This window comes from Carya illinoinensis, chromosome 8 (assembly GCF_018687715.1).
Source record: "Carya illinoinensis cultivar Pawnee chromosome 8, C.illinoinensisPawnee_v1, whole genome shotgun sequence".
NCBI classification, from domain to species: domain Eukaryota; kingdom Viridiplantae; phylum Streptophyta; class Magnoliopsida; order Fagales; family Juglandaceae; genus Carya; species Carya illinoinensis.
Genome location: NC_056759.1, coordinates 30,997,369 through 31,009,524, shown reverse-complemented (window position 1 = coordinate 31,009,524; position 12,156 = coordinate 30,997,369). Strand labels below are relative to the sequence as shown.

General features: G+C 40.5%; 2 protein-coding genes across 2 annotated transcripts; both read right to left on the bottom strand.

The window, feature by feature from the left end:
- Positions 1 to 332: 332 nt before the first annotated feature.
- LOC122274605 (protein FAR-RED ELONGATED HYPOCOTYL 3-like) lies at positions 333 to 1,290 on the bottom strand. Its single transcript, XM_043083629.1, has 3 exons — positions 682 to 1,290; positions 470 to 598; positions 333 to 353 (listed from the first exon to the last, which is right to left on the bottom strand). The coding sequence occupies exons 1-3, from the start codon at positions 1,288 to 1,290 to the stop codon at positions 333 to 335; spliced, it is 759 nt and encodes a 252-aa protein (XP_042939563.1).
- An 8,074-nt stretch (positions 1,291 to 9,364) lies between these two features.
- Positions 9,365 to 10,225, bottom strand: LOC122274604. The gene has a single exon (XM_043083628.1). It carries the CDS (start codon positions 10,223 to 10,225, stop codon positions 9,365 to 9,367), a length of 861 nt encoding a protein of 286 aa, XP_042939562.1.
- Between the last annotated feature and the right edge of the window lie 1,931 nt (positions 10,226 to 12,156).

Below are 12,156 nucleotides of genomic sequence, written 5' to 3'. Positions count from 1 at the left end.
TTCTACTATGAAAATGCATTTCCCATCTACCATGAAAAATTTAGAGATCAACCAAATGCAATGATCCAAGACATATTTGTTTCTTGGTCATGACAGAAATGAAGATTTAAATAAGAGCATTCTGACCTCAAATGAAGAACCCTTACAGTCAAACTTTCCATTCTTGCTCTTCAAAAAACCAAGCCCCCACCACCACATCCATATGAAGAACCCATGTGGCTTCAAAAAATACCGACAACACCCCCCCCCCCCCCCCAACCAAATTCCTCTAACCTCAAAATTCATCTCTAGGTGGCTTTCCTCTAATTTTATACCAGCCCATCACGTCCGAGTTACAAGTCTGAAAGACATGTCTGAAAGAAATAATCAATAATTAAAACATTAACAGAAGCACATTTTTTTATTTAACAAACATCAAATGGTAGCATAAGCTCAATCATGGTATTGATTTATTAAAAAGACAGTTAACCTCATTTTGTGGAGTTGATTGTGACAGAATGACATTTTCTATCGAAACAGCACCAACATCAAATGTGTGTTGTACCGATCCAGGGTTGTCGCCCAATTCTGTTGCATCTACCAAAATTTTCCTGCAAGTCTAAGTTCCAAAACAAGAAAACACATATATTAGAATCATAAAACTAACTATTGAAATTCAGACTTTGTTCAAGGAATTATTACCGGTTTCTTTCTCTTTGTTGCAATCTTTTCTACGGGTGGAACCTTCCTCTTACTTGGGGGTCTCCCTTTCCCCCGAACCACGTTAGGGCTTAATATCTTCTTCTTTCCTTTTCCCAAGTCCACATTTGGTAGCGCAGTCGTTTGTCCGCACTCCAGCTCTGGTGTTGAACTTTCACATTTTGAGTCAAACTCATCAACAACACGCAAGAATGCACTAACTTTTGCATTATTTGAGGAAATTTTAGTTGCTAATTTTGAACACCTCTTGACCACAAGCTCATAATTCCGTTTGTCAGATTTGTCACGTTGGTCATCGTAACTAGTTCTGAGTAATGTGTATCTCCTCTTTAAGTCCTTTCTCCAACGATCCAAGACATATACTGATGGTAGCACGTTTATTTTCTTCAGCTGACAAACTCTAAGGGCATGTCTACATAAAATCCCCCTCGTCTCAAACAATGCACACGTGCATTTTACCTCCACCTCGTCCACGTTAAAGAAAACTGAGAAATTGACTGTTTTGATGTGGTCTCCAGTAGAGATTTCATCCAACACATCGTATTTTAGAATGCACCCTTGTGTGCTTACCAAGGAACAGTTACAACACATTAGGCCGAGCAACTCTTTTTGAACCTCTTTGAACTTTGCATTTGTATAAAACTTTCAAAACTGTTTCTCAATGTTAAAGTGAGACACGCAAGGAATTGTTTGGTTGATTGAATTGAAGTCAGCAGTGGTCTCTACCTCGACATTCTTTCTAAGAGCATTATCAAATTGGTCGACGAATTCCTTTAATGTGGTTCTGGAATGGACATACCCATCGAAAAATGCATTCATGCTCTCCGACCTTTGAGTGGTACTCATACCAGCCCAAAATACAGTTTTCATGTAAGCTGGAACCCAAAATTGCCTTTCCTCGTATAAGGTCTGAAGCCAATTATTGCCAAGCAAATCATACTTCACAAGTAGTTCACCCCAACTTTGATCAAATTGTATTCCAGTCTGTGAGTCATATACTGCAGTCTGAATGTCAGTCTTCAACCCCACATTGAAGCATGAGTGAGATCCTAACTTCTGTGGAAGTTTCCGCATTATATGCCATAGACAATACCTATGACGAGTTTCGGGAAATACAATGGCAATAGCACTCTTCATTGCCCAATCTTGGTCGGTTATGATGGCTTTGGGCGCTCGACCATTCATGCAATCCAACCACATTTTAAACAACCACACAAAAGTATGTGTCCTCATTTGAAATCAATCCCGCCCCTAATAATATAGACTGCCCATGATGATTAACACCAACAAACGGTGCAAAAGGCATCCCGTACCTATTTGTTAGGTAGGTTGTATCGAAAGTTACGACATCTCCAAAATATTCATAGGCCGCTCTACTCCGAGCATCAGCCTAAAAAACATTTCGTAACCTACCATCATCATCCACGTCCATGTTAGATACGAAACCATCATTCTGATCTTTCATTCTTTGGAAATACTGATTAAGGGCTTCGCCACCGCCTTTACCCAACCTCAAATGTCTAGCCTTGTTAATGAAATTCCGACAATCTTTCTCTTGAAAAGTTAGGTTCTCAAAACCCCCCGCATCAACGACAAGAGAATAATAATTTTTGTTCATTCTTATACCGGCTCGATCATTCAGGTCCAGGATCCTCTAACTGTATTCATCTAGAAACTTGTGTGACCGCAAAAGTCTTGTCTTCTTGGGGCTCACAGTTATATGGTTGTGCACATTTTCAACAGTTGTGAAAACCCACTTGTCATTCTTGCTCAACATTGCATTTACTCTCGCTTTACAATCCGTTCTAGTTGGTACCGTGGCTTCGAGATATTACTATTCTTAGGTTGGTACTTTCCGCCACGGGCACAACCAACAATGACATACACGGGCCGCCCGTCATCATCTTTTCTAGTTCTTTGTGTCCGTACACCAAAAACCCTCTAGCTTCGCATATTGCTTGTAGTAGGAAGTCAGCTCTTTCAGACTATCAAATTCCATCCCAGATCTTGGCGGTTCAACTCTACCCTCATCATCTTGGACAATAGTGGTACCCTCTAAATCTTCATTTAAATCGAAGCCCATTTCTACATTTATTCACGCAAGGATGGATTAGTAGAAAAACAATATTACTCTAATATATTGTTAAAAAGGTAGGTTAATATAAAATACCATCGACGTCAAGAAAATATGCATCAGTCATCGGTGATGTACTGCCCACATTTTGTTTAAATTCTACAGCAGCTGCCACAGTTGACGATGAGGGCGCCTCTTGTCTCAGGTCCTCCGGATTACTGGGCGAGTAGGGCATATAATGTGGCAACTAATTAAACATTACATGTATGTTGTTAGGCAAATTAGAATGACTCTAAACAAATGCTATGATTGTTAATTTCTGAAAATTAAAAATTCATGACAATTTTTCATACCTCTAATGAAGCATGAAATGGGCGATCGTCTACCGGATTACTTGTCGGAGGGTATGGCATATTTACATCAAAAGAACGCTACCATATGAAATTTTGAAATAATCATGAGCTTGCCACATCAATTATTAAAAAATTAAAGACATCAAGAACTATACTTACTTGGTAGAGGATAGGATTGCCATAAACAATATCTGAATGCGTCATTAATGAATGCAAAGTCGACATTGAGCAACTATGTGGCATTCCATCTTCGTCTTCCCCCATCATACTAAGACTACGAATGTCTTCCGAGACTTTATAGACGATGAACATGACGGCAAAAGAATAAAAAAGGAAGATTAAATCCCTCCATACGTAATGCATATTATGAAAAGATAAGCACTTTGATAAGAAATGATCATATGTTAATTTCTCAACTGATCGATTGTGTTTGAAGAAGTAGATTCACAAAATGCATTTCTCGGTTTCTCTTGGAACTTCAGGAGGCATTTAATGATGACCAAGGATGGTGCATGACTTTGATAGAGACCATTATGATACAAAGATATGGTTACCCAACCTCAAATATAAAAACTAGAATGTAGAAAGTTCTTATGGGGCAATAAGCAAACAAATGGAAGTCCCAAGCTTGCAAGAGGAATGAAAATAAAGGCAATTGTGACGATTAAGATTAAAATTGAACCATCTGATTTAGTAAATAAATGATGTATATTGAATGAAACTAGGTTATTATTTTTTTTAATTTTTAATTTTTATATTTTTAACCAAACCAAGCTGAAAATTTGTAATACGTCTGGCATAACTAAGGAGTTCAGACTTCTAAGCCTAACTGATCTCCACCCTCACAATAATTTTTACAGATTTTTACAGCCAATGTTGCTAAAGATTTTGGCGGAAGTAATTCGCGTTGGTCGGTTATATTTTGTTGTATCAACACACTCATACTCTTAGATTTTGCTGTACCAATCAAAAATAAAGCCCCAGCCATAACACTTCTACCTAAAAAAAATAACGATATATATACTGGGCAGCGGAGATTTTTTTTCTACTCAAACAGAGCATTTCCAGAATAAAAGCAGAGGAGAAGTGCACACGGCAAAACCATATGAGTTTCTTCCACGTATTCTAACAAAGATGAATTTTTTTTCCTCCATGCCCTACCCTAACCCCCATTACCCATCTCAGAAAATACAAACCATCCCATCTCAATGTACACATGAATAACATAACAGTGTAAACTTGAGATGAAATTTTTTTTACCAATGAAGCTCAGCAAACCATGGCCGAAACAGAGCTGTTGGGGGCAGTTCTCGCTGGTTTCGTGCGTTCAATCAAGTCGCCGAAAGTTGCAGCAGGTTTCCGACATACGATCGTTTGGAGCTACCGTCGAACATGGAGACATCGTCATGAGGTGGCCCTGGGAAGAGGAACCCCAACGCGGGTTCGTGACGACGTGGGTTTACACAAGTTTCGGATCGCGTTTACCCACTTTGAAATTTGTTTACTGGGTTGTGCGCCGGAGCTGGGCTGATGGAGCAGTGCCCCTCGGTGGCGCTGACGAGATACTCGGCATCGTCGAGAGCCTCTGGGTAGAGGAAGTGCACGCCGGTTGTTGTCGAGGGAGTAGGGACTTCGCGCGATGATTTCGAATGGGGATAAAATCAGAAACGGATTTTCAAATGAATCAAAACGCACGTTTTGCTTAGGAAGTAATATATATATATATATATATATATATATATAAAACAGACCGCCACGTAGTGAGTGCAAAGTGTGCACCGCTACAATGGCTTGTCCGTAGCTGAACTCATATTTTTAATGATTAAAAATATTAAAAAAAATAAAAATATATATTTTTTTAGACATTTGAAGATGGGGGTTTTGAACTCCAAACCTTCATTTTAGAGGCAGGGGATAAATGGATAGTAAGAGAGTAGTAACCCTATCACTACCCTGAAAGAAAATCCTATGGAGTTGATTTGGTAACACAAGAGAGAGCCAAAGTTAATACGGTTGATTTAGGGATTGTTTGGATAGTGAGATGAGATAAGATGGTTTAGATGAAAGTTAAAAATTAAATAAAATATTTATAAAATATTATTTTTTAATATTATTAATATTTTAGATTTTAAAAATGTTGAATTGTTTATTATCTTTTATATAAAATTTTTAAAAAATGAAAATAATGAGATGAGATACAATAGTTATGGAATCTGAACGTCCCTCAGTCTTTAGGAATGAAAACGACAATTTACTCTTGAGGAATGCTGAGGAAGTAGTTAGGGATATACGTTTTAATTTTATTTTTCAATAAATATTATATAATGTAGAGCTGTTTAATAAAATTTGACTAATGAGTATAATTTTTCTCGCATTATGGGGAAGGCTTTTTAACCCCACACTCTATCCTCGAGAGGTGAGGGCGGGGTCAAATACCTCATTTGTCCTGCCCCCAACCCAAGCCAATACTACCCATAGCCCATTGAGTTTAAAATTTATTTATGAGTCTAAAAATATTTTTTAAATACAAATTATAATATAATTTAAATTATAAATTAAAATTTATAAGTATAAAAAAAAAAATTAAAAACTATTAATATAATTTTTTAAACTCATTAGAGTTGAATTTTTTTTTTTTATTATTGTTTTGGCCAACCTTTATATATGATGTCAAAACAATATAATAGTGATACTTAAATAATGTAAAACTCTTGTTGGGGTTAACCCGCCCCCATAAAGCTTTCTCCCTATGGGGCAGGGTTGCCCACCCGCCCATGCAAAGGTCCCTATAGGCTCCGCTGCCCACCCTTATCATGCAGTACCACTTTACAGGGTTGAAGATAGTGTTGAGCCCAAATCCCACTTCTTCGAGCTTATAAACATAGAATGAAAAGCTAGCCCGGCCCATCCCACTAAACTCTAATAATTCAACCTAGCCCCTCCTGTAGCTCAAGATCCTTGATTTTGTTTTTGAAAAGAACCATCTGGTTTCATTAATAATCACGTAGGATGAATTGCACGAAGACTAAGTCTCCATACAAATGCTCTGCTCAGAGAGTTTTAAAGCATCCTTTGCTAGATTGTGTGCTACTTGGTTACAAGTTCTAGGGATATAATTAACAGACCAGCTATGCTTCTTCGTAAGTAGTTGCTTGATATCTCTAATGATCATCCCTATGAAGTCTCCATTTTCATGACAGCCCTGTATTGCTTTCACTACCTGTTGTGCATCCCCTTCCAGAATGACATTGTCCAGACCAAGCCACTGGCATAGAGTGACTGCTCTGAGAGCTGCAATGGAATCAGCTAATTGAGCATCAGGAAAGGAGTCCCTGGGTGACTTTAGGCTTGCAATGACCCTCCCTGTTGAGTCCCTAACCACTACCCCTATGCCAATCCTACATCTCACCTTGTCCACAGCCGCGTCCCAATTAGCTTTGTATGAGTTTTGAGGTGGGGCATGCCACTGGGCTACCGGTTGGTTAGTCCTTAGATGAGCTACTTGGCTGCTTTGGTTGGCCTCTTGGAAATCAACAACTGTTTATCTTACCATCTTGATCATTGTTTCTGGGTTAGCAAAACTATCCTAAAAAATTAGGCGGTTCCTCCTTTTCCAGACTTGACACACTATCGCAGCAAAGTCAATCATAGTGTCCTCATCCATAACCTCAAACATGAGTGTCATAACTTCAATGAAAGGGGACTCAAGGGTTTGAAATTTCTGTAACCTTCTGGGACCCACACCCCACACATCTTAGACTGATTTGCATGACCAAAGGGCATGAGTTACATTTTCTTCTTTGCTGAGGCACACAAGGCATAGTGGCGAATTTGTTATCCTCCTCTTGAATAAATTCTTTTTTGTTGACAAAGACTCGAGGCTTGCCCTCCATAGCAACATTTTGGTAGCATTAGGAACTTTTAATTTCCAAATCTTTGACCATATGGTCTGCTCCTGCATACTGCTTGACAATTGTCCCAGTTCCCTGCATTCTACTTCATTCAAGAGTTGGTAGGTACTCTTAACTGAGAAGATGCCATTCTTTGAACCCCTCCAAACTAACTTGTCAGGAGCACTGTTGATACTGATGGGAATTCTGTAGATTAACTCTGCCTCCTCGGTCTCAAATACCTCATGTACTAATCCAGTCTTCCAAGTACAGCTTTGTTTGTCAATAAGATCACTCACCAAAGTATTCTCCTCGAGGCCCCTGTTTTTAGATTGAGCTCTAAAAGAGGATGGTTTTGGGATCCATTTGTCTTGCCAAATTTTCACTTTCTCTCCATTACCAATGTTCCAAAACAAGCCTTCCATGAGGATAGGTCTAGCTGCTAGAATGCTCCTCCATAAATATGAGGGGTTGCTCCCCAACTTCCCTTACATAAAATTGGACTTGTAAAAATATTTGGCTTTGAGCACTCGGGATGCAAGGCTATGAGGCTGTTGCAAAATTCTCCATCCTTTCTTGGCTAACAAGGCTATGTTAAAGTGTTCAAAATCTCTATAACCGAGTCCCCCTTCTTCCTTTGATTTGCCCAATTGTTTCCATGTTAGCCAGTGGGTTTTTGATTTGTTTCATGTTGTGCCCCACCAGAATTGTTGCATCAAATTGTTGATGGCATTCAAGATGGTTTTTGGTAGCTTGAAAATGCTCATGCAGTAAGTGGGAATTGCTTGGACTATAGCCTTTAGTAGCACCTCCTTTCCAGCTTGTGACAGGAACTTAACTGTCCAATTTTGCATTCTGGATCTTATGCTCTCTGGGATTGGTTGAAAGGCTATCGTTTTATGCTTGCCAACATATGATGGCAGTCCCAGGTACTTCTCATAGCTCCTTGCTTCCCTCAGACCAACTGAATGAAATATTGCTTCCTTGATCTCATCTGCTGTGTTGCTACTGAAGAACAAAGTGGTCTTGTCCAGGTTCAGCCTTTGCCCTAAAGCTGTCTCATATATCTTGAGGAGTCTCAATAGTCTGCAACATTCGAGCACATTAGCTTTACAAAATAGTAGGCTATCATCTGCAAAAAAGAGGTGATTGATTAGTAGTGACCCTCTTGCAAATGGAAACCCTGAGATAAGTCCCTTCCCCTCAGCTTTGTCAAGAATGTTCCCTAAAACTTCAATGCAAAAAAGGAATAGATAAGGAGAGAGTGGATCTCCTTGTCTCAAACCTCTAGAGGGGTTAAAAGCTGTTTGAGGGCTTCCTTTTATTAAGATAGAGTATTGGACAGTGGTCACATATTGCATAATTAGCTCAATCATCTCCTTCTCAAGGCCAATTCTACCAAGGATTGCTTCTAGAAAAGTCTACTCAATCCTATCATAAGCCTTGCTCATGTCCAGTTTTAGTGCCATATAGCCATCTTTTTTACCCCTCATCCTATGTTTCATAGAATGCATTGCTTCGTAGGCCACTATGATGTTGTCTGAGATCAATCTACCTAGGACAAAAGCGCTTTGAGCTGAGCTAATGATGTCGGGCAATAGGTGTTTGAGTCTTTTTGCAATAACTTTGGAGGCCACTTTGTAGATTACATTGCATAGACTAATGGGGCGATATTCAGTTACCAAGTTGGGGTTCTTCTTCTTTGGAATCAAAGCGATGAAAGTATCATTAATGGGCCTAAATCATTTTCTGTTTATCAGTAGTTCCTGCACTAGAATGATTAGGTCTTGACCCACCACTTCCCAATTGTCTTGATAGAAACCAGCCGAGAAGCCATCAGGGCCAGGTGAGCTTAAAGGGTTTATGTCAAACATTGTTGTTTTGATCTCCTCTGCATTGTAAGCTTTCCTTAGAGAGGTATTCATCTCCTCTGTGATGATGGGCTCAAAATTGTCAAGGGCTTCTGCTATACAACTCGGATTGGAGGTGCTGATTATGTTCTTGAAGTAATCTTGAAATAGGCAGCTTATTTCTTCCATACTTCTTGCTATTTTGCCCCTCTCATCTGAGATTCCTTTGATGGTGTTTGAGTTCTTCCTTTGGGATGCACATTGGTGGAAGAACTTTGAGTTCCTGTCACCATTCTTGAGCTACATTTGTTTTGCCCTCTGCTGCCAGCTAGTCTCTTCTTCCTCTAGGAGGTCGTTTATCTCTTTTTGGATTACTTTGATAGTTCCATTGTAAGCTCCAGAGTTGTCTTCTTGGAACTGTTGTAACTGACCCCTTTTCTTATCCAGTTGTTGTTTTATATTACCTTTTGTCGACTTGGCCCATGAGCATAGTGTCTGCTAGCATTGTGTCAATTTGGCCTTGATTCTGTCTATACTCCCAGCATCCTCCCTGCCTTGATTCCATGCCATTTGGACCAACCTTTTGCAATCTGGTTTTTTCCCCCATGAGGCTTCATATCCAAATACCTTCCTTTTTAAAAGCATCTGTTCCTCATGATTAAAACAAGAGATGAACAAAGGTGAGTGGTATGATGATAACGTGGGAAGAACCTGGTTGTAGCATTTCTCAAAGAGTTGGGTCCATGAGTTGTTGCAAAAACCTCTATTTAGCCTCTCTTTTGTGAAGCCTTCGCCTTCCCTCTTGTTGCTCCATGTGAACTTTGTACCAATGAAACCCAGGTCTATTAATCCACACTCATATAGAGCTTCCCTAAACCTTTCCATTTGAGAGAAAGGTTTAGGGGTTGCTCCTTCCTTTTCTTCATTGCAGAGGATCTCATTGAAATCCCCCATGCAAAGCCAAGGGCCATTGCTCACAGGTTTGAGTAGCTTTAATAATTCCCAACTTTCTCTTCTTTTTTCTACCACTGGGTTTCCATAGAAACCAGTTACATGCCATGGAGTGGCAGCCCCTTCTACTGTCACTAACACTGATATGTGATTATTAGAGTAAGTGTGCAATTCTGCACTTAGCTCCTGTTTCCACATCATGACTAAGCCTCCACTTCTCCCAATACTATCCACCACAAAGCTGCATTCATAACCCAATCTATTTCTCACTTTTTCGGCCTTGTTTCTTTTACACTTTGTTTCAGATAGGAATATCATCCTCGGGACCTTCTCCTTCACCAAGAAGTGAAGTTCTCTGACTGTTCGAGGGTTCCCAAGCCCTCGACAGTTCCATGCTAAGCAATTCATGGTTTCGGGCAGGGCTGTCTAGCAGCCTCTGCCATTGGTTTTTGGACTCCATCCTCCTTCACTGTTTTGCTTCTCTTGTGTCCGAGCTTATCTTCTATCTAGCTCCCATGGTGGAGCTGTCTTTTTGGACCTTCCTGGATTGTTTTCTCTGGTGTATCCTAAGATTTCGTGGTGGTTGAGTTGTCACGTGCCCTCCTTTTCCAGGTATGTTTCATCCTGCTTTTTGCTAGTTCATGAATTTGTTGGTCCAAAAACTTGTCTAGGGACCTGATGTGACTAGCCAGGGAGCTGTCATGGGTGGGTGTCTCCTCGACTGAAGTTCTTTCTCTTTTGATCTCTAGTCTTTTTTGTCCCCCAACTGGTACAGGCTGACCTTTCCTATTTGGTGAAGACTGCCCTACCAAAATAGGAAAGTCCGTAACCTCCTTTTGCTCGTTCTGGGTCCCACCTACTGTGATGTCCTGCTGGGCTAAGTGGTCCCCTACCTTGGGGTGTACCTCTGCTAGCATGGCTTCCTTCTAGTCCTCCCCCTCCTCCAGGACCTTCCCCCCCCCCTGTGCTGCCATAGGTGGTGTCCATCTCTGCCTATCAGTCTGGTATTTATGTCGTGGGGTTTGGTTCAAATTGCCCCCATATCGTTGAGGCTCATTCCCACCTGACCTCGAGGGGTTTGCCCTTAGCCAGGCCCTGTATTGCTGAGCTTGTTCCCCTTTGTCATAGTTGCTAGCAGCCTGGCATTGCTTGGTGTGTATGATTGTTCCACACTCAAAGCAAAATAATGGTAGTCTTTCATACCTAAATGGGATCCAATGTTGTGTCCCTCCCACCTCCAGAAATCTCCCTCTGATTAAAGGCTTTATGATATCGACTAGCACTCTTGCTCTCAGTGAGCTACCCCAGCCGCATCCTGAGTCATCTGTTTCAACTTCTTCCACCTTTTCCATCCCTGAAAATAACTCCCTACCAATCTGCTTGGTCATGCTTGCCATCGGCATGTCATGTGCCTGGACCCAGAAAAACTCCTTGTTAAAAATCATGTCTTGTAAAGAGACGTACCCCTTCAATTCCTGCATGCATACTAGATTCCTGTCGAAAGACCAGGGCCTTCCCTGTAGGACCTTCGACTTGTCTCTTTCATACTGGAACTCAGCTAGCATTCTGTTTTCACCCACCTCCTTGAACTCGATCCAACCGTCTGGTCTCCACACCTTAGACATGGTTGTTTTGAGAGCTTGCTTGTTTTCGACAATGAGTTGTAGTAGCAGACATCTGTTTCCTTTCTCAACAAGAGGTTCCAGCACTATCGCCTCTACCCTTACGGTATCATTCTCCTGTTCCATGAGAGAGAGGCCCTCCCATTGTCTCTGCAATGCCTTCTCCATACTCTAGTGTCACACCTTGCTACTCTCCTAGCCTCCCCTTTGCACTGCAAAGACTCCAACTCTCCTCACAAAGAGACGCACCTCACCTCACAGAGAGAGGACTGAGAAGGGGGGACGTGTTTTTAAGTGTAGCGCCTCTCAGCGATGGGTGTGGCTCAAAAATCAGGATCTCAAGATCCTTGCTTTGATGGTTATAATTCCTTTTAAACTTGTTTATTTAGCTTATTGAAATTAGTATATATAACAATGAAATATTACATATTCTATCTAAATACAAGTCTCGAGGCAAGACACTAAAATATAGTTTCATAAAACATGAAAATTAATTAAACTATGGTTTCCTCAATACAAATCTCGAGGCAAGTGCCCTAAAATATAAGTATTTATCCTTATAACATGTAAATAAAATGAAAATAAAAATGGGGCATTTTGAAATTAAACACAGTTCTAGACGCCCACACTTGCCCATCTCACGCAGCGAAGAGGTGGAGCATGCCGACAAATATGTCGGGTTGATATATATATATATATATTCTGTCGTCACCAAAA